At 37.9% G+C, this 27,007-nt stretch overlaps 1 protein-coding gene across 1 annotated transcript; it reads left to right on the top strand.

Moving 5' to 3' along the window:
• The first annotated feature begins 78 nt into the window (after positions 1-78).
• Positions 79-26,932, top strand: LOC145470484 (uncharacterized). The gene is made up of 21 exons (XM_081454302.1): positions 79-3,556; positions 4,318-4,388; positions 5,522-6,084; positions 7,137-7,234; positions 7,719-7,788; positions 10,104-10,150; positions 11,796-11,853; positions 12,271-12,363; positions 12,520-12,576; positions 12,941-13,021; positions 13,415-13,444; positions 14,097-14,135; positions 14,900-15,013; positions 17,679-17,774; positions 17,966-18,052; positions 18,537-18,573; positions 20,360-20,434; positions 22,596-22,627; positions 23,072-23,146; positions 23,762-23,914; positions 24,213-26,932. Exons 2-21 carry the CDS (start codon positions 4,343-4,345, stop codon positions 25,992-25,994), a joined length of 3,633 nt encoding a protein of 1,210 aa, XP_081310428.1. The 5' UTR covers positions 79-3,556; positions 4,318-4,342; the 3' UTR covers positions 25,995-26,932.
• The last annotated feature ends 75 nt before the right edge of the window (positions 26,933-27,007 follow it).

Here is a 27,007-nt window from a genome sequence, read left to right as displayed (position 1 = left end):
CATATAGTGAATTCTTGTCAAACTTTGCGGCATTGTTATTCTAATCTTAATCACCTATAACCATAAAAAATGTATTCCACCTACCAAACTACAAAATGAAAAGTTCAATTTATATTTCAATCGTCTGTTTAAAAATCATGGCTTAAAAAACAATAGAAAGACTGATGAAGAAAACTGGAACTGATTTACATTACGGCGTGACACACGCGAGTCGGCATGTCACCTCAAAGATAAGATGGAATTAAAGCAATATCTGGCTCTCATCTCTGAAGGAAATAGTTGAAATCAAACGTCATTGACTTAGCGAATATTTCTTGTTACTTCCGCTAATTTTACACAAGTGATTTCGGATTAGTTTGTCTTCCACCAGTAGAGGAAAAGTCGTCCAAAACTCCGTTCAAGTTCCCCAGTTTTTGGTGATAGCGAAGTCGCCTTCCCCAGCATGCTATTCGGCCAGTGTCCGGGCGAAAATTAATTCAACCCACTCGAGCTTTGACAGGAACCTATTAACATTTCGGATCAAGAATACAAATTGATTTCCATCAAACGTGACCGGTCTATTGGACTACAAATTTCTTACATCAACCAAGATCATTCCCTGGGCTGGTCTCAGTTCGAAATGATTTGATTATTGTGGTATCTTCCCTTGAATGATCAGTGGAACTCGAATTTTTCGAATCAGAGTGTGGAGTTATTCCAGGGTTTCACGGACTGTTGAAGGAATTTTGACCGAGGAAAGCGCTCAGCTTTTATTCTTTCCATCGTGGGATAGAAGGTTAGTCGTAATATCATGTTGCATGTGTGGCTTAGTGACTTCGTGAAAATCAAACCAGAAGCAGGTAATGTTATAACGTTAGCTACGGGTGGTCACAAGTGTATTTTTGTTTTCTCCTATGGCCGACTTTGAACTTTATTCTTGTCTTCGAGATAAACAGAGCTTTGTGTCATTTGCATTCTAAGTTCTGACATGTCTCTTTTACATAATCGAGTTGCTCTGAAGCGACTATTTTGTGCGGTTGTCGACATGGTTGAAAATGTGCGCTTAGACAAGCCAGCGCGAGCGCGCGTCCGGTTTTCTTGATGCGCTAGAATGTTCACGACAAAAGTTCCATCGAAAAGTAAACCACGATCTTGTTTGTGAGGAGGGTAATTCTGATGTCCTCGAATTGATCTTAGAGCATAGAAGTTTAAATAAACAAGGATGTCACGCAGAAATTTTCTGTTTCTCGGTGTTGGTAGCGAGTTACCTCAAACAGACCGCCGCAAACCCTACAAAACAATTCGCCTCGATGGAATGATTGTAGTTAAACAACGATCTTTTAATAAGTATATTTGCATTTGTTTGAATTGGTAATATTTGGCAAGCATGTATTCAAGTAGCTAGAAGTACCACGTTTACACTGCAATGTAAGAGTTGATGTACGTCTTATTATTTTGGTCAATTTTCCCTCTGAATTCTCACTGCGGAAACTTATCGCTCGATTTCACTGTGTACTTTTCTTGTACCATTCCTCTTATTCAGGAAATAACAAGAATAATAAACAGCCGCCTAGTTTTTCCTGCATAGCCGTTGTGTCTGTAAAAGCATTGTTAGTGTGAATGTGTGGTTTTTCCCGTCGCCACTTTCAAAGGCAGCGAACATTTTTCGTCGGGAATAAAAAAAGTTGGAAAATGTTTCCCAGCATGCGATAGGTAAAAATTCAATGATCTAATTTTATAATGTAAAATATTTTCCTGTATTGATACATTTATCCGTATAAGTAATATTTTGTTAATAGCAAAGGAAGTGTTTTAAACGCTCAAATTCGTATAATCCTTGCATGATTTACGCTTTTTAATGGCTTAGATTTTGCGACGTTTCGTGATGTGAAATTGACAATTGTCACGACCTCGATAGCAAATAGATCTCGCGGGAAGTTACAAATCGTTTATATTTATTGGAAAGAACATGCAAATAACAAAGATCTCTGACAAATTCTGATTTAACCAGAAGTCGCTTTCGTGTTAGTAACTGCGAAAAATGCTACGTAAACATAAACGCTGTTCAAAACCTAAGCTGTAACGAAATTCGATATTAAATCCATAACTTTTTTTCAAGCTGTTACGTGAGATTATTGAAGCGAGAAAGGGAGAATTAAACACAGTAATATCTGTGCCGCATTTTGTCAACACGAGAAGGCTTCACTGATATGGAAACTGAAGTTTAGTCATAACCAACCTATTGTGTACACTCAGTTCAAATAGGCATGGAAATAGACATGAGCAGGACCTGAAAGTACTTTGTTGCGTAAATTTGATGTGAATGTTATCTGTGTATGTCAGTGATGGGCTGTCAGAAAACTCTGACCTTATCCTTTCTCGCTTTGTTTTGTGATGACCTTAGCTGAATTATGAAAGGAAACAAATGGTTCTTTGATCTTGTTCCAGTGCTCACAGTATGGTAAATGTGAAGTTATTTACCTATGTAATGTTGTGTTTATACTGTGCAGTGCAGTTTACCTCATAGAAATGTAATATTTAGGTGCTTGTTTATACAACAGATGAGGCATGCTTTATGTCTGGGGAAACTCATTGATTATTATTTTAGCTCCCGCACGCCAATATCAACATTTGTTACCTAGCATGTAACATCACATTCGAACTCAATGGCCTGTTTTATAAGTTGTGACAATCAAGCTAACATTGACTTGCCCTAGATGGAATCGTAAACAGTAGGGATTCACTTTATTATTATTTTAAAGGCTGACTTACACCAAGAATATTAAAGCCAAAGTTAGTGGAATCTGTTCCCTTTACTAACCTTGCTGGGGTCCTACAGCAGTTTTCTTTTTTCCATCATAACATTTCATTTCCTCAAGACCTGGATTTTCTATGTTCTCCATATTCTTGTCAGTCAATATTTGATTGAGATTTTACTCAGGAAATATGTACATGAACCCAAACAAGATGTTGTGAACCCACATGAGACCAGATGTCAGGAAGAGCTGTTTAACTTTGTTAAACCACACAGATTTTTATCAGGCTGGTTTCACTTTTGTTATGGTTTCCTGCAGCTTGTTTGATTGGCCACAAATATGATATCAGGGATGGTGGTTGTTTTGTTGTCTGATGAAGCCCATACCACTCTGAAATTTTGTTTGTCAAGGTTGACATGTCAAGACAGAACTATGTTATTTTCCTAAGAATTGGTATACTGAAGTATGGGCCTCTTTAGATTTTTCTGTAGTTGTTTTTTTTCTACTTTTAAACCATCCACAATTAGATGATTAGATCATTTATATCAATAATTATTAATAATTATCAACATGTAGTGGTACAGCACAGAAAGGGATGTCCTTCTGTTAATTTTATTATTCTCATTACCAGTCTCTAATGACAATGTTTTGAGCAAATTAAGTTATTAGGAGAAATTGGATTTTAGAATCTCTTGGGAATGTTAAGTGTTGAACTGAAGCACCATTTTTTTTTTTTTAGGAAATGTTGAGCCCTGAATAAACACTGGGTTCAAACAAACACCTGGTCTAAAAGGCTAAATTTTAAACAAACCTCCTGAAAGGTATAAAGTGCAATGCCTAAAACACAATATTCATTTATTCATTTAAATCTGGAAATAATCTGTGATTATTTTCAGATGGCATTTTCCTTCCATGCTGATGCAGTGGTCTATGCATACACTGTACAGTACAGTGGATCAAAACATTTTGCATTGTGAAAATGTTATACATGAATGTTAAAAATATTAATCTTAGTAATAGAGTAAGATGTAAAGCCAGTGATTGGTTATCCTCTTATCTATTATAAGTTAATCTTTGGTTGTTTCTTGAGTTAAAACAGGAATCCTCTCAATTAGTCTGCAAGAAAGCTGTTACATTTTGTAGTATGTTTAGCAACATTATGATGCTTATGATTTACTGTTACACTTTACACATTCTGTAAGTTGCATAAATTTATTATGTAATTTATTGTGTGTATTAACACGTAAAGATCTTTCAAGAGCAGGTTCAAAAAAATCAACATGTGGTTAGAATGTGACCGTGTCTGACTAAACACTGTGAAGTATCAATGACCAAGCAATTATCACCATCAAAACCATTGGCTCATTTGAAAGGTTAAGTCATTTTGGCTGCGAGCCACATGAAAGGAAATCCCTTTTCTTTAACCCCAATTTCCACTTCCTAAAATTTTGACAGCAGCATTAGACTGTACATTGTTAAAGACAGTTTGTAATCTCCACATTCTTTGTTAATTACTTTTTATTAGGGTAACTGAATGCCTGTACCTTTTGTAATGACATAATTATTTGCTTAATGGTTTTAGCTCACAGAACAATGGTTGACTCAAAATGTCTGTTCAAGTTACAAGTTCTGTAAATCAGGCTTCTGCAGTTGGTAAGCTTTTGTAATTGGCATACCCCCAGTGATACAATGTAAGTTTCCCTGGCTTGGTATGCATGTTTAAAATAGGCAGTAAGTTTTGTTTTGTCTAAAGTAGGCAGTAAGTTTAAAATATGAGCTAATTACTTGACGCATTTGGACCGTACAGTGAAGCGATACTAGTCAGTCACATCACTCAATATGCATCACATCAAACTGAAATGGTGAGAAGACTAAAATTAATTTTGATGACTTGCATTGGGTGACTGATGCAACCTCTTACTGGATCAAACTGAACTTAACTCAAAACAAGCGAACATTAGTCCAGGTCCAAGTTGACAAAAGTAACTTAAGGAACTTGTATTTCTATGTGGCTTTAAAAAGCATTCAATCATATATTAAGTTTCTTCATTTCAGTGTGTTTTTGTGTGCTGCATTTTATTAATCAAAGTATAAGGCTTTGCCACCTCATAGAGCTTCTAACTTCTTAAATATGCTGATCTGTTGTCACACTTGATCATGAATAATGTACTGAGCAGGTTTCCATCTAGACTATGACACTTAGGACTACCTTACATGTAGCTTGTTTGTGTTTGATTATGAACTTGTAGTAGCAAGGACTGTTTACAAATGTACCTGCTATAACTTTCATATTAAACATTCTATTTAATCTATATCCATTCATGATCTCAAATGCAAGAATCGATCGATCCCCTTACATCTATACACAATGTACATATGAAAAACATGGCTTTTACTACTAACTACTACAGCTATTGACTATATTTCATGCAGTACAATGTACCTCTCAATTATATTGTAAAGATATAATGTAACTATCTATATATTTACAAGATAAATTTCCCTGCCAATAACATAGTTTTAATTTATTGTTTAGTTTTGGCTATCTTTAAAGGTAGTTCTTTACATAAGCCTTATTGGCTTCCCTGAGCTTCCTTACCTTATGGACTGATATATTTTATAAAAATACTATTTTATATTATGGCAAACCAAACTTAAAACTAGAATGTTTTCTCAGAGATGGTCACCCTTTAAGTACTCTCAATTATTTATAACATTTTGTTTAAATGAATCATCCAAGTACTGTAACAACTAAGCTCTCCTTTGCATTTTATTTTTATCTTCAGCAATGTCTCCAATTACAAATTACCATCAGCCAGCTGGGGGTGGAACTATGGAGTCATTTAGTTCTCGTTCCAAGAGAGCAGCCTCTCCTCAGCGAATTAGTAATGGCCACACATCTCCCAAATCTAACTCAATCTTATCACCAAAAAAAACATCCAAGAGGTTCTTTCGCCGACCCACCCTTGAAAGGAATCAGTCTATCGACCTTCAAACACAAGGAAATGACAAGAAAAAACAATCAACACCTCAACCAAGGGTTGAAATTATCTACAAAGATTCACAATCTGAAAATGAATCTGATCAAGATAACATGGTCTCTTCACTGAAGAAGGCATTTGAAACAGATGAAAAGGCATTGCTACGGCCATCATCCACTCATTCAGGAGACAGATCACCCTCGACGATCTCTGAGGAGTCTGTACCTTTATTATCATCCAGTCGTTGTCTTGATGTAAATATGAATCGTGTTTCCACCGCCTCAAGCTCCAGCCATACAGAGAGGGTTGTACAGGAAATTTTATCTACTGAGCAGGCTTATGTTGAACATTTACAGGAGATTATTGAGGTACTACCATAAGTATTTGAATTTGCAGACAAACATGAATCAAAAGAGTTTAATACTAGGTTTAGTCAACTTTGAGCCCAAGTCAACCACAATGGTCAGTTAAACTAATTCAGTCAGCTACTATATTTGTTCAGGAGGACATCTTTTTATTTATAATATAAATTTTTGTAAACACTTGTCTAATAAAATACCAGGTGAGCTTTCATGTGAAAACATGATATTTAATCACACTTGAAAGTAAAATGTTATCTTCACTCGTGAAAAGATCACCATTGTCATAGTTACATAATAAATCGCACCTTTCACAGCAAAAGTGAAAATGGTTTGGCATTTCATTGGTGTTATAAAATAATATAATAAACAGAACACAACATGGCTACTTGGTGATATGAAATTTCTCTTTTGTGTTGACACTCAAAGAGAAATTTTGTATCTCTTCGTGGCCGTGTAATACATGCACAGTGTATAGTCTATTACAGCCTCCTGCTGTTTAAGGCTGGCTGTTGATCACTATTGCTAAAGGGTAATGATAAGCATAAGCATCAGCATCAGCAATATATATGCAGATGCAGTAACCTTTAGTGTGGACATTTTTTATCAACAAGCAACTGTGTAAAATGTTACTTTTGCATATGCATAATACAATGTATATTCAAGTGAAAAACTGCCTTTAGTAAATTAGTTTTTGGCACTTATGATAATTTCTGATGATCGCACTACATGAACAATTGATACTCCTGGGTTCAAACAATTTACTGTTAGTAATGTAAATTCTAAAATTATTAAAATAGTTTTCTTTTAATGTTGGTTTGAGAAGTATGTGAAAACACTTTTTTATGATGTGCTGGTTAATTTATGGCTTGTGGGCATCTTGATTTTTTAGATCTTGAACCTTGTCATTGAAAGTGGACTTAATACAGTCCTGGGTGGCTCGGTGCCACAACATTCATAATTTACTGTCTAATGCTTGTGAAATTCCAGAGAATGTATAATATCTAATATTAGTTTTTAAATATTTTATTCTAAGCAATATATTCATTTGCTATTTGCAGGGTTATTTAGCTAAAATGAAGAAAGAAAATTCTCCATTCTATGAGCAGGATGTCAAAGATCTATTTATGAATATAGAGGAAATCTATGACTTTAACAAGTGAGTGAAATGTTTCAAACATGCACAATGTTCTCTGATGATAGGACACAACAATTCAGCCATTCGGACAGTATGCCAAGGTATTTGAGTTTGCAACAGTCATGCCACATGTCTTGATGTCTGTCCATCTGGCCTTCTCAGATCAGTTCCCCAGTTTTGGTTACGTTGAACTAAATATTGCCTTGCTCTGAAGAGATGTTAAAATCTTCTATAAGATTTTTCTAGAGCAGTTTCCAATTGAGTGTCGAAAGTAATCTGCAGGCAATTACTTTTAATCAGTTTTAGTTTTTGTTTTACTATGGCTTTAGATTGGCTGAGTTGACAAAGTGGTAAGTAAATCTGGTTTGGTTTTGGTTTAGTGACACTCAATTAAAAACAGCTGTAACCTATTCCCACTCATGATCCAGAGTTGCATTATCTGTAGCTATGTAGCTTTTGAACAGTGCTCAACAGTAAGAATTACTCTGGTTTATTGCTTTTGAAGAACATTTCTAGCTGATCTGGAAACGTGTGGTGATGATCCTGTAGAAGTGGCAAAACAATTTGTCTCTAAGGTAACCATTTGACAGCAATTTTTTAGACAAAACAATAGCACAATTGAAGGGTTTCGTGTAAAAAGGGCATATGTGACATTTTGGGCCGATTTTTATTTTTTGCAGGATCGAGCTAATTTTTGGCAGACTGAGTTGTTTTGACATGAAAAGCATCGTTGCATAATTGTTTCTGTTGATTTGCACTTCGTTTTCGAGAAATAGCGTATGCAAAAAATCTCAGTTTTCCAAGCGGCATCTTTTAGAGCGAATCCTTCCAAGGTGGATTTTGATGCAGCGCAAACTTAAACGGTTACCTTTAGCAGCCTCGACAGCACGGGTTTTTTTAAATAGATGTTTTGATTTTTGAAAGAAGTAGAGAAATAGACCGGAAAAAAAAAATTGACCAACCTCATATCGAACCGGTGTCACGACAAAACAAACTCGCATCCAGCCAGTTCAGCACCTTATTCGCTTGCACTAACGAAGCAGCCATAAGGGAACTGCCCAAAATGTCCCATACGCCCTTTCTGCACGAAACCCTTCAATTTTGATATGTTAAAATTCAGCCTAAAACAATAGACCTCAGCACGAGGCTCCAGGGAATAAACCCCACAAACTGTGTAGTTATTCCCCTGAGCCTCGTACTGAGGTCTATTGTTTTAGGCTGAATTTTAATATATTGAAATTGGTCTACTTAACTCTGCCTTTCAGATTTACTTTGTACATGTACCTTTCTGGATTTGCTATATTAGTAAGACTTAACTTCATTGCATGTATTTGCACTGGAATACCATTAGTGGTAAAAATGAAATAATCCATTTTTTGACATTTTCTACATATACATTTAGTCCCAACTCAAATTGTAGTAGTTCAAGTTTTTTAATACAAAAAGTTTCTTTCAAAAACCCACATGATGATGGCATTGGATATTCAGTCATGTATTAAGAGGAAGGTTGTTTACATAACTCTCCTGAGTGCTACACTGAGAGCAACAATGTGTGATCCCCTGTGATAACACCTTTTGCTGTTCATTTACACAAAATATCCATTCATTTGTATCCAAGTTTGTTTCATCATGGTTAATATACTCACATTAACACCAATATGACCTTCATTTGCATGTAAGGAACGTTCAAAAATAACATTTGCATATGTATTAACATTCAAAATCATCAAAAGATAAACAATACGTTCCTTTGACATTCATTGGCTGTAAATGTATTTTCATTTTTGTCGAAATAAAATTCGTTGTCATGAAACAACAATCATGTACACTTTTGGACAATCCTTTTTCAACAAAAAACTTTCAATAACAGAATTTGCATGAGCACTCACAATCAATTGCATTATTATACAACCATATCCGTGAAGGTGACAACCTTTAGTACATTGAGACAGACATTACCGTGTTTTCACCTAACGTTAAGAGGAAACAATAGCTCATTAGCATAATTCTTTTGAACAGAGATATCGCGCCCAATTTTCCCCGAAAATGTGATTATAGAACTAGGGACCATATGCACTTTTTTTTAATCATATTTTCACAATCCTCCCCTTGCAGATATAAATTCAGCCTCTTATGAACCTTTTGCGTACAACTCAGAGGGCGCACTACAGTATACATGTGATAAAGTGACGGTTAGATTTCCCCACAAATGCCATGAAGAAATTGAATCCCATTTGAACACAGCGAAAGAATAATCAGGGCCTAAATGTGGGCAATGGTATCGTTTCATGCATTTGCCACGATGCCTCAATAGTGATGCAATTGAGGGATAAATTGTTCAGCAAAATTGATATTCTCTCTTCCAAAAATAAATGTTATTATGGCTGTAATGTTTGTCTCACCGCACTTAAGATTGTCACCTTCATGGATATGGTTGTATAATAATGCAATTGATTGTGAGTGCTCATGCAAATTGTACTATTGAAAGTCTTTTGTTGAATAAGGATTGTTCAAAAGTGTACATGATTGTCGTTTCGTGACAACGATCGAATTTTGTTTCAACAAAAATCAAAATACATTTACAGACAATGAATGTAAAAGGAAGATATTGTTTATCTTTTGATGATTTTGAATGTTAATGCATATGCAAGTGTTATTCTTGAATGTTCCTTACCTGCAAATGAAGGTCATATTGGTGTTAATGAGAGTATATTAACCATAATGAAACAAATTTGGACACAAATGAATGGATATTTTCTGTAAATGAACAGCAAAAGGTGTATTAAGATAAACAGGGTTCTTATATTTCTTTGATAATAATTATTTTAGTCAAGTTTATTCCTTTAGGTTTTAAGTCTCTCCCTTTTCATTATGCTTTGTTGTTTTTCAGGAGAAGGGCTTTGTAACATACACAGACTACTGTACAAATTACCCAGTGTAAGTCTAACTAGCAGAAATTATATGCTAATAGCCAGGGATAATCAGTCAGGGACAGACTGAATGTAATCAGACAGGCTGGCAGGTAGACAGACAGGGATACTTGCACAGATGGACAGAGGAATGATCAGTGGCCTAGGATGACCAGAGGGATGAACAGGTGGACAGACAGAAAGATAGACAGACAGACGGGTGGATGGGTAGACAGAGAGGTTTTGTGGTTTTGGTATCTCTATAATGTGTAAAAAGGTATTCTATGAAAAAAAATTGGATTCTGACATTTTAACGCCCAAAGATCTAACTTTAAAGTTCCCGCTTCAGCCATGCCCAGTGAAGTTGACTGTGAGTCAGTGCAAAAAAAGAGTCTGGGTTTCTGAATGGGTTGTGACGTCAAGTCAGGAATTGCCAAATCCTGCTAGTTCAGGTCACTGTTGTTTCAGTTGTGGTTAGGAGTTTTCGCCGACAAAAAGTAAACAAACCGGAGTTGGTGAAACAATGCGGTCGTCAATCAAGCAAAATAAAAACATGAGGCTTTGAGATGTCCCTGAAGTGATGTCATTCGTCACCAATCTTTCATTACACAGTCAACTTCATTGGGCGTGATCGAAGCGGGAAATTTAAAGCTTGATTTCATGGCAAAAAAGCACCAGAATTAATCTTTTCTTGGTTTGAATACATTTTTAGATGTTATAGAGATACCAAAACCACAAAAACCCTGTTGACCTTATAGTCACATATTTTTAAAGGATATATACAGTGCACTGGTCTCATTAACTTTTTCAACACAAGGGCAACTGGTTTTCATAGGCAGGCAAAACCTTTTGAACTGAACTTCTTTATAAGAATAACATTCGTCTAGATGGTCAAATCAGGCAGGCAAAATTGTCCTCACATCCGGTCCATATTGAAAACCCCGACAGTAGGTAGTTACAGAAAGCAAGGTGGAACAAAATATTTAATAAGCTAAGAATTCAATTTTCATTTACCCTCAGCTTATGTGGATGGGTATAGTGAGTGAGTAAGTTTTAATAATTATAGACAGTGACATTTTAATTAGTTGTAAATGAAAACTTCATTCAGTCATTGCCTCTGCACCTATTATTTGCCTCATTTCACAGAATGAGAGGTTAGGGAGATATCATTACTAGTAGTCAAGCAGGTGTCTTTTACACTTGCTCTATATATATCCTGCCACAGCTCTCTGTGGAAAGTAGAGAGGACAAGGACTACCCCTTCTACACCTCCTCACACTAGAGGAGTGCTTGTCCACTCTAGGTTTCACCCTTTCAGACCATCATGCTCTCAATATTAAGAGCTCTCAAATATTTGGTATTGGAGTGTAGCTGAGAGTCACTGAAGTGTGGTACAATCAAACCTCTTGGAGCAGAGCTTACTGTCTGTATTATGGAGATGTTTGTACTATAAGGGGAGAGATTATATAAATTTTGTTTTCTTGGGGACCTATTGAACTGGCTAGGTGTCTGTACTATGGAGGTGCACCTGTATCCTATCTTTAAGGAGAGTATTATTTCAACCAACTTATATTGAATTGTTATGATATTCTAAAGCTGGGATCGTATACTTTTAAAATCTCTGCAATAACAGGTTCATTGATTTGATTATGACACTTGTTGTTACTTGACAGGTCTGTTGAGGTACTAACAAAGTCTACACAGAAAAAAGAGACAGCAGAATTTATAAAGGTATTACTAGTGCTTTGGTAGATCTAGCGAAGATCAAGAGATAACTAATGCAATCAGTGTCATTTCATCTATTTACTTCTTCATGCATTTTTTTCACTTGTTCATTAGTTTTTAATTTATTTGTTTGATTTGTTTTTTCATCCACTTGTTTATTTTGTACAGTTGTTTGCTTTTTTATGTGGTTATTTGTACATTCATTTGTTCACTTTGTAAATATCTTTGCCTAGTTGTTCATTTTTCATTCATTCATTCAATCATTTGTTCATTCAGTCATTGCTTTTTTAATTCCTTCATTCATTCTCCTTCACCTTTGCTTTTCTCCTTGACCTTCCATCCTTTTTTCTGTCCTTCATTCATGCATATAATTTACTTATCTACTTGACCTTATTTCACTGTTTGTTTATATTTTTTCTTCAGAACATTCAAATTGAACTTGGTCATTCCCTTCCCCTTGGGTCATATTTGTTGAAACCTGTGCAAAGAATCCTGAAATATCACTTACTACTGCAGGTAAATAAACACTACCTGTACTAAAGACTCTCCTATCAATAAGACTTAATACTCTTGACACCATGGAAATTGTGACCCTCAGAGAAATGTGTACTGTACATATTGTCACTGTATATGTGCAGTGGTATTTAAAGGTTTTACAATTTTTTTTGCCAGGATATACAAAAGCATTTTGACAAAGAAAGTGATCCTGAAGGTTATGATATAATATCTGTAAGTATCAGGGTAACTTTTGAGGGATTGAATCAATATTGTCTCATAACTGTTACATTGCCAGCAGAAATATGTTTCTCTTGCAAAAGTGATGTTAACTTCACTCACACCATGGTGTGCATCAAAACCTAAAGATGATATAGCAGTTGATATTGCAGCCTTGTAGTAACACAACTTTCATATTAATTTTGAAGTTAATTTATTCAAATGGCAGCTGAAACATTTCCTTAGCTGTGATTTTGCCACAAATATGGTTTTCAAAAGAGACCTGGAACTGCAAAGATAAAGGATTCAAAACACAACGTCTTTTTAGTTACATACTGATTTATAATTTCTGTGTAATTGGTATACCTGTGTGTATTAGGATGCCTTGTTTGCCATGACTGGAGTGGCTCACCACATCAATGAAATGAAACGGCAGCATGAAGTTGCCGTACATGTGCAGGTAGAGATCAAACTTTGTCCTGTCTGTGCTTGTTATTAGTGTGTAATCTGAAACCGTAAGATCTTTCTTTGTAAGAGAGGTGACAAACTGGCAAACTACATGTACTGTATTGTTAGTTGTAAACCAGATTCTATTGATTGTTAAATGTATGCAGACATTTCAGATAGATCGCTGTTTAGATCCATATGAAGCTATTTATTAGCATGGGATTTTTGAGAGATTTGAATAATTCAAGAATTCTGAGTGTTTAACACATGCTGATTTCCTTTGGTTAATGGAATCTTTCAACCTAACTGCAAGTGTGTATACTGCTATTTTAGACTTAACAAGATGTTATCACATTTTGCTCACTTCTTTAAGTAGTTCATTTTTGGTGTTTTGTTCTGTTCACAGGAGATTCAAAGTCAGATGTCTGATTTTGAGGCAAGAAAAAAAAAACTAGTCAATACTTAAATAATTATCTTAAGCTACAGACAGTGAGTTCATGCAGTGAAGTCTTTTTACAATTTACGGTACATCTTGTCATCTCATCTCTGTGCCTTTTGGCCCCTCAAGGGGACTCTCATATGAAAAGGCTGGGGATGCTCATCATCTCGCTTAGGGGATCAAGGATTCTGGTCTCACCTAGTGTATTCATGTTGAAACACCACTATTCTTAGCTTCCAAAGTCTCTTTTAGGGGGCACATGAAGAAATAATAATTAAAATTAAAATTAAAATTAAAAAGCACTCTAAGGCATGGGCTTTTTTCTTGAACAGTGGCTGGTAATCAAGCCCATTTTGTTTTAAGTGGTATCTTTTAGGGGCCAAATAAAGCTTGATCCACACCCGGATCAGTCTCCTTTAGGAGTTTAATGCAAATTTTCCAACAAGCTTTCCCATCCTTTTCATGTGGGAGTCCTGTCAGGTTTTGTCCCCCTCATTAATGTGGGTACATCCTTATTCTCGTTATGATATTTGCTTTTGGCCAGAAGAATAGCTGAAGCAGAGCCATTTCCTTTTTTAAGAACCATTTTAATGTGGCCATCCTGTTAATGTGACAAGCTGTTAACTTAGCCTGTTGATTGTCTATCTAGGGCCCGGATCTTACAACTTATGGCAGTCTTGTCTTAGAGGTAATTTCTCTTAAACACATGCCAGACTTTCTAGCAAGTAGAAATTATGTAATAGTAAAATATATTTTACTGACCTTATAGTCAGCCTGTTACAGCTGCTTGCTCACTTGACCTTTGCTATCTCATTTAAACCACTAACTCATTAATTTTTGTTAGGAGTGCGAAGCTGTAAGTATCTACATTTATCATACTGCATTAAGCACTTAATGACTGGCCCCAAGGGCAACAGTGAGTTTTGTTTCCCTGACGCCCTCAATGTCGAGAGGAAACAAAACTCACTGTTTCCCGTGGGGCCAGTCATTAAGTGTTTTGTTATACCTCCCAACTCAAAAATAGAAAGAGAAACTGCGAAAAAATCGTTTGCTTGACGCCGGCTGGCACACAATTTTGCTGCAGTTCCAAGGAGCACGACCTGATCACGTGTGAGTGGAGAGTTCAAGTTGTTTCCCTAGGGAGTTAGTGAGCTTTGACCCACGGCACGTGACATGTTCTCCTCCGATCAGAAAACGTATTTGACTTTGGAGGTGTAATAAAATTATTTGAAAGTAAGAAATGCAGCTACAGCCTGCTTTTTGTGGGGAATTGCCCACGCTCTCCAGATTTTCGTTTGTTTTGTGATGAAACAGAAAGTTCGGTGAAGTGAGTGGCCTGTTAGCAGCTTCCAGCCACAAGTGCACTTGCATCTTGCTGATGACCATGTAATTGAAAACTCACAAATGCTAACTGTGGTTTAAAAACTTGTCTATGCCTTGTTTTGTGCCCAGGACATCTTCCGAATGCATGGAACTAGAGCAGATAGACACCTGTTTCTCTTTGAGCAAATCCTCCTCATCACAAAACGAAAAGAAAGCGGCTACTCTTGTAAAGCTACACTCATGGTGAGTAATGCTCATTCTTTACTGAACATTATTATTATGTATTGAAAACTTCAAAGGTAAGATTGCTCTGAGAGGCAACTAAGTCTTTTTTGTCCTTGCTCATCTGGCTAGCATTGAACTCCGGGCTCTGTTGCCTGATATCGAGTGTTATCTCAAACATTGTTGCCTTAGTAGCTGGAGGGAGGCACTGCAGAGTGACCGTGTCTTACCAAAGAATACATCTCAGCGCCTCTGCCCGCACTTCAACATGACTTCAGATTTGAGATCCACTGCGGCAACCATTAGACCAGCTTATTTCAGTAATGACTTTACCACAATAGAGGACAATGGTAGTTGAGGTACTTTTAGAAAATGACACTATACGCTGTTTAACCTGTTATTCTATTTCAAATGCGTCTGGCGATGATTCTCTGATACTCCCGGCTACCCATAGGTGTACAGTTGCTGTAATCTGCTCAATCTGATTCTCAGAGACGAAAAAATCGACATTGTCCATCGCTGGAAAATAAAATTTTTCAATCAGTGTCTTAACACCTCTGTCGCCCATTGTAGATCCAAATTAATTAAACCTGGAATAACATCCTATTTCAGAATGAAATCAACCTCCTGGTAAACTGAAATTGGGCTAATTGTGTTCTTGTCTGTCCATTTTATGGCAAAGTACCTTAAATTAATGAGCAAGTTGATGATTATGTTTTGTTGTTTGTGTCCACTAGTTGAATATGAATAGCTGTATTTTATATGTAAATGCTGATCGCCAGTTAATACCAGTGATCCAGTGATCACTGATTGGCCTTTCAGGTTAAGGGACCGTTCATTTTTTATAAGGTAGGGGGGGCTGGTGGGATTTGGGGGGGGGGCCATGCGAAAAAAATGGCTTTCGAGGGGGGGCCATCCCAAAAAAATAAGGGAAAAAGGGGGGGTCACGTGAAATATTTTAGTAAAACTTTAAAATGGCATAACGTTTGAATATCAAAAAAATTGCTATAGAATAAACATAGAAGGCAGGATAGAAATTTATTACAAACTTTCCTTCTGCTTTAAAAAAACGTTTGGCCACAAAAAGCATTTGTAGCTACTGAAAAGAAGTATTTAACACTGTTATTTTCGAATGCAACTTTCACTGGCACTCATCTTCATCTTCGCTGTCATCGAGTTCTTCGTCGCCGCTTGTGCTGCTATGGGAGTCTCTTTCACCAATGCTGCAAGAAGCAGCAATGCTTTCCGTCAGAGTGTACTCTTCAGGGTACATGAAGGTGTAAACATAATCTCTGACTTCCCGCTCAAGGTTTGTGGTGAAATAATTCCCTTCCAAGAGCTGTGCAATGTATGGCCCATCTCTTCTAAATAACGACGTGGCAACATCCTCAACTTTAATACACTCTTCCGGGATGGCCGTTCTAGGAGGGTACACAAGGCATTGTGGAAGATCATTTCCTAGCGGGTTTCCAACACAGATTCCATAAACTCGTTAGACGTTGTTTTCAGTCCGCTTCCTCTTTCTTTCATTTGACTTTCTGCGGTTTTCTTTTTTCCTTCTCCTTTTGTTGATGTGCTGTTTGAGTGTGCCCTTGAATATGCTGTTATAATTGCTCTTCTTATTTTCTAGTGCTTCCATGTCCTGCGTGACCTTCGTCAACTTAGCTTCTATACATTTGATCTGCTTTACATTAAAACTGTGGGCAAATTCTTCGCCCTGCTTTAAAGCAAGCCCATTGGACTGAAAGAGTGTGGAATCATGTTCCTTTACATCTTTCAATATGACATTCAACTTTTCCACAATTGCTCTGAGCTCTTTGATGGAGAAGTTCAGTTTTCTTCCATCACTGGGCTTCAACTGGTACCCTGGCACGGAAAACTCACCCACCCTTTCTGAACAGCCATCCGCACTTAGAAAGATTGCTTCTTTTGGTTGTAAGATGTCAAACTGCCTGGATCGTTCAGCAGTAAACCTTTTCTTAAACGACTCGTCGCTTTCGCCATTATTGCGCATTTTGGAATTTTGCACATTTAAAAAGCAGCAAGAGTGAGAAAGTAAAGACAATTGTAAGATATTCATGCTTGCAGCAGAAGAGTCCTCTCAGAGCTGGCCAACCAACACTGAGAAATGCCAGGACATTGACACAAAATGACAACAGGGCAAGTGCTGACAGCAGTGAAACAGATGAAAGTGACAATGATGAGTATGACAGTGATGCCATTGACTCTGGGGGAGAAGATGACTCAAATGACGTCATTCTTGCATTCATCAATTCAGAGGAGGAAGATGCCAATGAGAGGCCAAATGCCACACGCTCAGGGCGAGCCATAACTAGGAGATCCGAAATTCACTTCTCATTCTTTTGATTTGTTTTTTAAACAACAGCTCTCTGTCGTATAGGGATTGTAAATATTGTCTTCATAGTGAGCACAATAACGTGAAGTAGGGGGATAATAGAGAAATATTAAAAAAGTTGAAATCTAAATATTGTTAGTTCAATTTTTTTTTTTGGGGGGGGGGGGTCATCCCAAAAAATGACCGCTATAAAGGGGGGGCCATGTGAAAAAATTGGTAAGCTGAGGGGGGGTCATGCGATTTTTAAATGGTGCTTCCCAAATCCCACCAGCCCCCCCTCCCTCATAAAAAATGAACGGTCCCTAAGTAAAGTTTTTTATTTTATTTTAGTTGTCAAACATGATGATGCTAGAATCAGTAACCAAAGAACCGCTAGCTTTCCAGATAATACGATTTGATAACCAGAAGATCACCTATACGTTCTTGGTGAGTTGAACATGGTTTATTGGTCGCTTGCAGTTCATTAGTCCGTGGAAATTATTTTGTGGTGTACTTAAGGTGAAAAACAGGTTGATTTGTCAGTCAAGCCTACAATGTTTACATAATAATACTGGTATTTTTTCCTGATAAGGGGCAATTCTGATGTTGGATTAACTTCAGTTGTTCAATCTTAACAGGCAAGGCACGCAGATCAGAAACGCAAGTGGATACTAGAACTAAAAAGACTGATTGTTGACAGCCTCGCAGCTCCAGTCTCCACCAAGGTCAGTCAGTGATAAGACATGAATCACATGTTGGCTGTGTTAGGGAATAATGGTTCTTAAATCTAAGAAAAGAAAACAGGAAAACCGCAAAATAATTATATGGTATACCAAGGAAAGTTTAAAAAAAAAATTAAAGGCAAACAAAGGTGGATAAGATTAGGGAAGTTTGGAACAGGTCACGAACAAGAGACTCTTGGTTAAGTTTTCAAGACAACATGCCGTCTAAGACGTCTGATCATCTCAGAAAACAAAACTACTGCCCCAAGTGAATTCAGAAATTGTATGAAAGCCACATAAAATAAAAAAGGCAAAGAGAGAGGAAACACGTGAAGGGAAGCCTTTCCCTCTACCCCCTGTCCTCGTCCCTCTTAGTTTTGCGGTCTTACCCTACCCCACAAGCTAAGGAGTTTTCAGATAAACGTGTATTATGATTGAATTGTATAATAGTTTCAAGAAACTAACCGCGAAACCGTTTGCTATTCAGGCAAGAAAAAATATCCTTGGGGATATAGGAAGCTCAGGTAAGCTAAATATTACAAATATTACAGCCGCGAATGGCTTCAAGCAAGTCTAGGTTATAACAAAAGGGGCGAGATGTGTGATAGATTTCGGATGATCTTCGTCAAAATAAAGAATTGGTTCATGCTTAGCGTGCGTATATCGAGTTATGGATGCACGCGGGAAGTTTGGAGAGCACGAAAGAAGCGTGTAAGTCTTGAGTGCTCTCGAACTTCCTAAGTGCATCCATAACTCGATATACACACAGCTAAAAGCATGAACCAATTCTTTTATAAAATGTGACAACATATTGCCCGCTAAAACATGTTTTATTTGTGATTGACTACAAAGTTCTCACAATGCACGGTGAAGGAAAACAAAGGTCATTAGGATCCTAACACGCCACAATCGGTTGAGCAACAGTTGAACGAAAACCCTTACCCTGGTTTCTAAAATTGTCAATGAAAAATTCGCCTCTTCGAATTAACTCTAATGAAAATGTAGGCAAACAAAGTCAAAAATACTCAATGAAAATGTGGACAAACAAAGTCAAAATACTCAAGTTTAAGTAAACATCTCAGCGTGGCAAAAGTCAAAGGCTCGAATTAGGTTGCGGATTGCTCAGAATAGTCGTCATTAAACAAAAGGAACTTGCACTAAACTCGACGGAAATTTTGTAGCTAAATTGGAAATGTACAGCTCATGTTATATACGCACGACCGTTCGTATATTTAAGAGTTGGTTCATGCTTAGCGTGCGTATATCGAGTTATGGATGCACGTGGGAAGTTTAGAGCAGGGCGGAAAAAGGCCGCCCTACGTATAAGCGCCCTGGTTTGGCGAGCACGAAAGAAGCGTAAGAGTTGCTCGAGGCGACAGCTGAGAGCAACTCTAGCTTCTTGAGTGCATCCATAACTCGATATACGCACAGCTAAAAGCATGAACCAATTCTTTTATATCATGGCGACAACAACTTGGGCGCTAAAACATGTTTCATTTGTGATTGACTACAAAGTTCTCTCAATTCACGACGAAGAAAACAAAGGTCATTAGGATTCTAACACGCCACAATCAGTTGAGCAACGGTTGAGCGAAAACGTTTAACCTGGTTTCTAAAATTGTCAATAAAAAATTTGCTTCTTCGAATTAATTATAATGAAAATGTAGGCAGACAAAGTCAAAAATACAAGGAGAGTTTGTATTGTTCAGAATAATCTTCACATTGCCGAAACTTAAACAAAAGGAACTTGCACTAAACTCGACGGAAATTTTGCAGCCAAATCAGTTGAAACTGTACACGTCATCTCATTTACGCACGGCCGTGCGTACATAGAGACTTCGTTTATGATGGCTCAATAGGAATTAGACAGGACTAGCGCGCGCGCTATTTCATAATGTTTCAAAGGCAATCGGATATATATGTTGCACTTTTAATGGCATTTAAAGTCTTCAGAAGTCGTCGGTTGTAAAGTTTCGTGGCATCCTCGGTAGACCTCTGGTCCCTCTAGTCATGTTTGGAAATCGTCAGAATTCTGGAATCTGGGAAGTCCTCTAGTGATCGTCGGAACCAGTTTTCTCTATATATTATTAGTGCTTCAACAAGGCCTGCTAATAACTAGCAGATAGATGCGAACATTTTGTTATATTGTTGATTACCTAGATTATGTAGTTCAGTGACAGGCATGTTGTGGGATGTTAATATATGTATTACAATAGAAGATCAACAGAATTCTTTCATTTGGGATTCGAACCCGTAATGCCCTGGGTATAGAACTCGACACTGATTAATTTCATGTATTTATTATCACAGAAACTTCAGACTTTGAAGGCAAGAAAAGATCATCTTCCATTGACAGCAAACTCGGCAGAGGAACACAACTGAAAGGTAACTGTTCTTTTGTGTTATATATTTGTCCAAGTGGCTCTCTGTCAGTAAATGAGTTCACAGTTCAGCCCAAACATGTCTCTTTTGGTCAGTCAAGTGCACAACCAAAACAATTAAGAATCATTTGGCTCATGCACGTGACATTTCCCTCGCCTCGCACTGGTTAGTCGTTTCTCTTTTGATTTCTTATTGGTTTATTGCCCTTTTCCCGCGCTTATAACCGGTTACACGTTTTGCTTCAAGTTCGGGCGCTTACTTCACAAAGCTTGGCAAAGCTAAGATACATCCCAAGTATTTTTTCTTAACAGTATTCTCTTGCACTCGAGTAGTACTTAAGATCACGTCACATTAGAAAGGTTTCGTGAATCTTCGTGAACCCTGATTGGCTCGGTGATGAGTTTGATTGACGTTTAACGCCGTCACTCTAAAGGTTCTGTTTGATAATTATGGGGTGTGATGTAGTGGTGTCCAATCTCTTAGTTTAACAGAAAATATCAAGTTCTTGAATATTCAGTTTCAGTGAATGAAATAGCCTCGAAAGAGAAGGACATTCAGTTTTAAACTGCCATAACTGTTATTTTTGTCTTGGCGACGTCATTAACCTGTTTAGTGCTAAATAATATTGAAACACTTGTTTCTTTTTTGTATTTTTAAGTTTAAACATTTTGTTTCTGTTGAATATTTTTAGTTTTAATGTCAAATAATTTTTCTAATAATTAAATGTTTGTTTTATTTTTGTCTTTATTATCTTACTTTCTCAGAAGCGAACAATTCTCGTGCTCTTCTTACTGTAACTGCTGATTATGTAGAAGTTAGACGCCTGCGGACATCTTTCAGCAACACCTATCAAATACTCACCCAAAGTGTAAACAATAACTCCTTTGAACTCAAGAGACTGGATCGAATATCGCATGAATTAGCCAATAGGAACGCTTGCCACTGGCTTTACAAGACTCTTGCTAAACAACAAAACATATCACCTTTAGAAGGTGTTAATCGCGGAGTTAGCGATCGTTTCCAAGGAACTCAATGGAGTGAAATCAACTTAAATAACTATCTTGTAAACTTGGAGACTCTGTCTGGCTTCAGCAGTTTACCTCGCAACTATACCTATAATATAAAAGGTATTAGCTATTAAACTTAAACCATATTATTTCTAAACTAGTTCTTTTAAAAATTGTCATATTTTAAATTAACTTCTTCTATTAAAATGGTCTTTTTACAAAGATAATTGAGTTAAGTGTTAAGTTTTGTGGTTAATTCATAACAGTTTTAACATAACCTGTAATTTTCCCAATGGACCTACCTGTAATAATTATGTCACAATTTCGTGGAGAGATGTTATGGTCACATGTTCTCTTCTAGTAGCACTTGCTGTCCCGCTCTCTTTGATCCTCATTATGCTGAGTACATCTACATTTAATTTAGTCGGTAAAATCGCAAGACATCACACCAACTTGAAGTAGCCTTATAATTATACAAACACCAATGTAATACCAGATGAGCTCTCGTGCGAAAACAAGATATGAGTCGCTACGCACACTTCGATATTTTTCAATACTCGAAGAGAAATTCCGTATCTCCATGCGGCCATGTAATATACTCCATGTCTTATTTGCAGCCGTTATTTGGGTCGCCACGTAACGCTTCTATTAGTGCGAAAAACTTTCCGTGACGGCTTGTTACGCATGGAAGAAGAATTGCGTGACCGTTCTAATTACGGAACGGTCTCCCAAGCTCCTTGGGAGCCGTGAACATTTTAATTTATGCCCATCAGTTGCGTAACACAACGTAAAAATAAGAATTTGTATGGGATTGTAACAGCTCGAAATGTGGAAAAGAGATTCAGGAAGAATGACTTACTTCGACTCTTTTGTGTGCTACTTGTGTTTCCGTGACGACTTTAGCGAGTTTTAGTTTCACTGTTTTCCTTTCTAAATATCATTAAGAAATTAGCCAGTGGTTGCCATGCAACACGATGCATCCTTAACCTATATCAGGAGGTATCATATTCCTTGGCAACTTTTTCGAGTGTTACATCCTGCTGTTCTCGGTCACGCTATTTCTTGATTGGGCAAAAAAAATTTAATACATACCTGAAGTTCCTTACATCCCTCGTTATACAAAACTAAATCTTGATTCTATCTGATTTGTTTTAAAGGGTCATCTGTCGGATTTACTGGCATGAAAGGAGTAAGTCCATTGTTATTCGCTATACTGTAGTCATAAAAAGAACTCAGTCTGTTGGTTACTGACGTTTCGACAATCTGAACAGAACGTCATCTTTAGAATCAAGTCAAAGTCGGCCGATGGTTCTCAGTAATGGATTGTTGATGTCACCATTCGCCCCCTCCCCACCCCCCCCCCCTTGAAATAATTAATGTCAGAATTGATGATCTTCAACTCTCTCGTTATTTGAGCGTGCGCAAGAGAGAGAAATAGATCTTTTTACCGATACAGCGGCTATTTTGAATTTCCAATGGCTATTATGGGATGCACAGGGGGCAGATTAGTCTGTATTTGCCCCCTGAGCATTCCATAATAGCTAACTTGAAATAATGGCATTCAAAATGGCCGCCGTATCCGTGAAAAGGTCTATTTCTTGTACTGAAAAATGTTCCTATTTGTATTTTGAAGGAAACGTGTAGGAAATCGGATGACGAGGGTGGACCCAGGTCACCAACGGATGTGTACTCTTCCGACGATGACAAGGTCATTAATTTATAGATTGTTTCGGGGTATACTGGCCTTTTGAAGTACATTTTATCGTGTGATTAGAATGTAGTTAAAACAACCATTTTAAAGTCTTTTCCAAGCCTTCATGTAGGTACTAAGGTACTAAGGTACTAAGGGTATTTCAGCGCGTCAAGTTCATTTCGTTCCTTTCTCCGCAATCTGGCAATCTGTAAGCGTAAAACATACTGAACGATCTTATGTTTGAACCTCCTTTTGGAGATGAAATTCGTAATTCGCAAGAATAACTAGTCTGAGGGATAAAAGGGTAACAAACTGATAAATCCAATCTTTTGCTGTACAGGTGGTATCTTGTTCGTATACATTCTTTTGGTAATATCCAAGTCGATAGTGTTTTCTTCAATCCATTTGTGAGGGGTATGTGAACTAATGGAGATGATTCCGTTGATTTTAAATCTCACCTCTTATTCATTACAACAAAGTATTCCACAAAGATTGTTATCACTCTCAGTTTAATAGGTTTCACTCTAATATTAGCAGACTTTGCCAAAATCATCGTGTTCGAGGATTCACGTGATCAGCACATGCACGGCAGTTGTCACCGGCTCTTACTGTTTACTTTTTTATATTTAGAAACCAGTCCGTTGGCATTTGTCTGTCAGTGACAGGGAAGAAAGTCTTGAAGAAAGTGAAGAATTGATTGAGGTAAAACCGCAGGACTCAGAATCGTCCTCAGATCACAGGATTTCAACAACAATCAACGAAAGTAGTGAAGAGGAAACAGAGGTGAGAATAGGCTTGAATAACGAGGTTGCAAGTTGTAAGTATTTTTTTGATGCGAGGAGAGGCCAGGGGGCGGGGGGGGGGGGGCAGGTTTGCTGATGGTCTTTCGCGTTAAAGTCTCCTAGCTACAACCACAGCTAGGTACAGCTTACTTACAGAGGAAACTCTTTGAACTGTCCAGCTTTGTTTTGGCTTGAAAAGCGAGTTGTCCGTTGAATAAACAAGTACAGCTACTAATATTTGTCCCCGAGTTACGTGGAAGTCCGTACATTGTTACAAATTTGTTTGTCATCTTTTACAGGTAAAGTCTCTAAACTGCAACCAAATTCGAGAGCAAAGTACAAAATATTCAGTACAAGATGCTCAAGGTGAGGTGTTGGGGACAGCTACTGCTGAAAGAGACCGCTTTGTGGTTAATCAAAATGACGTCGGAAAGAACGAAGAGCTAACGTCTCAAATAACTGACACAGGGAAATGGAGTAGTATACAAAGCGTGACGAGGCAACGCTCTGGGAGTCTCTCCAGGTGCGATGATTTTGAAACGTCACGCAGCAAAAGTGTGAGCGGAAAATTAAATCAAGTGTTTGACGATGAGGCGGCCAGTGAGATTGGGAGCTTTTCGCGCGCACGTTCTGACGACAGTCCCATCCAAATAGGGCGATCATCAAACAGTTCGCGGTTGTTGGAAGCAAGGCGAAGTGTCGAAAAGTCGTCATCTGCTTTAGACTTGCGAGACATCGACGAGGATTCGCCAGCCGTGTTTAGTCATAGCGACATAACAAGTTTCATGGAGTATTCAGCCATACAAACAACGGTAAGAAGAGTCAGCAGAGCGTTCAGCGGTTCTTCACCTCCCAGTGACAAAGACCCTCAAAGCGAGGCTCAGATGCGTACTGCGCAGACGCGCTACATCGTGGAGTCGCGAAACTCCCCCGAGAAAGACACTTCCATCTCGAGCTCAGACTCCTCTCACCACAATTTGGACGAGCTGCTTGCTTCCATCGACAGAGACCTGGATGAGACACGTCGCACGATTTCTTGTGCACAGCTTTTAGAGTCTGCTCTACTCGTAAAGAATGATGGCAGACCGCCAGCCAAAGACGATGAGCCCACGGACAGCCTTCGGTACAGAAGGGTCCCTCGAATTATTGACTTTTCTGATGAAAATAGGGGAGAGAGCTCAGATGGGTTTAACTTTAATCCTACGACCGACCAAAACCAGAATCGCTTCCAACATGAGACAAACTCAAATACAAAAGTTTATTCCAAACTGGAAAGAAAGGTTACTGACTTTACCACAAAACCAATCGTTGAAGTTAATCAAGCAGCAAAGAGTGAAGAGGAGAGTGAGTTATCACGATCTATTACGTCAGCTGATTCAAAACCGCAGGAATACCAACCCATAGAACCTGCTCACTCACCTAAAAACAGGCAAACCAAGAAACGCGTCTTTGAACTTTTCGCTGACAGCAACAGCGACAAGAACAAACAGTTAACAACCAGTGACAACGAGTCGTCTGCGGAGACATCTGCACATGTAATCACACCGAGGAAATCGACCTTGCCAAGTGTTTATAAAATGGCGCGCCAGTATTCTCAGCTCGTCTCCGACAAACAGACGGTAGAAGACATACGCATGCGTACAAGAAACAAACAGCACGACAAAGTGGGGCCGGATACGATAGCGATTGACAAACAAGACACCACCGACCACACCCCAAAGATAAAAATCGAAAAAGTTACTAAAGTTTCATTTACTAGTACTCCTATCGAAAGTTACAAGCTCGTGAGGCGTCGGCGGAGACGTTCGGGTTCTTCTCGGCATCGATCGGATGATTTTCGGCGCTTGAGCTGGTCAGTCGAGAAAGTGAAACCAGACTCGGAGGAACCTCGCAAGACGAGACCCAAAAGTGTGTACGATATTGAAGCTTTAGAGGCCACAATCACGGAGAATATGGAGCAGATCGAGGAGGGTCTTGAACCCATGTTAATTGAAGGCTTAGAAAAGGACGATGTGGTCGTGAGAGGACTGGTACAGCATTTAGTAAACAAGTTTAGTTCTCAAAAATCGCAAACATCTTGATTTATACACCTTTGCAATCCGGTGTTGGATCTGTGTTTTCGTCGTGTGCCCTGACTAAGACATAGTTGCCACAGGTCAGGAAATTGTCAGGGAAAAAATTTCTTCAAGGTCAGGGAAAAAATCAGGGAATTTTATTTTGAGTCAGGCAAAATTGACATTTTGAGGAAAAGTCAGGGAAAATTGAAATAATTTAATACGGCTGATTTAATACCATTGAGGGCTGGACGAAACATTTAGGGTCACTGTGATCTCAACGATATTTTTCCTTAATGAAGAAGGAAAATTTGTTGAAAAGTTACGAGTCTTCATGAATGAGTGGAAAGGACAGCTGTGAATTAAGGCCAAAAGCCGCTACTAGATCTGACATTTTGTATTTATTTGGTCAGGGAAATTTGTCTTTTGAGCTTTCCACAACATATATTATTAATAGTTGTATTCAGTTTTGAGCTCTTCATAATGTGTGTTATATGTAGATATATAGTGACGTATGTAGTATTTTTGGAAGAAATTATGAAGTGAAAATGAGTCGTTTGAGTTACAGACTACGAGCAGTGCTTTTAAATCTTCAGGTATTGACAAGCAAGAAACAAAAAGGCTGTGTCTCGTTCATAATTTTCGCTTCACTCTGTACTCGCTCTGAGAGAATAGAATTGACTACTCTTTCCAATTGAACTATGATCAATAGTTCATAAAGCTGCATTAATTTTCTGGAAACATTAAAGTTGATTTGATCCATCATCGTACCTCTTGGATGTAAATATCGTGTAAAGCTAAATCATTTTGAGGCTACATACGTTGCAGTATCGTTCTGTTTTTGAAATAAGTATTTCCAACCCATTCAGTATCAAAGACAATATAATCATTGTTACAAAGTGCAATTTACACGCAAAGCTGCGTTGCCAAAGTTTCGTCGGGGGTTCAGTGCTGTTTCTAAATTTCTTGTTACAGGGCCCCCGTTGATACCAGTCCTGCGACTGAAGGGGTCACCCTGTTTAAATATTGATTATTATTAT

Source organism: Orbicella franksi, chromosome 15, assembly GCF_964199315.1.
Source record: "Orbicella franksi chromosome 15, jaOrbFran1.1, whole genome shotgun sequence".
In the NCBI taxonomy this organism is placed as follows: Eukaryota; Metazoa; Cnidaria; class Anthozoa; order Scleractinia; family Merulinidae; genus Orbicella; species Orbicella franksi.
Note: the sequence above shows the minus strand (reverse complement) of the source record. Positions and strands in the feature narration are given on the sequence as shown.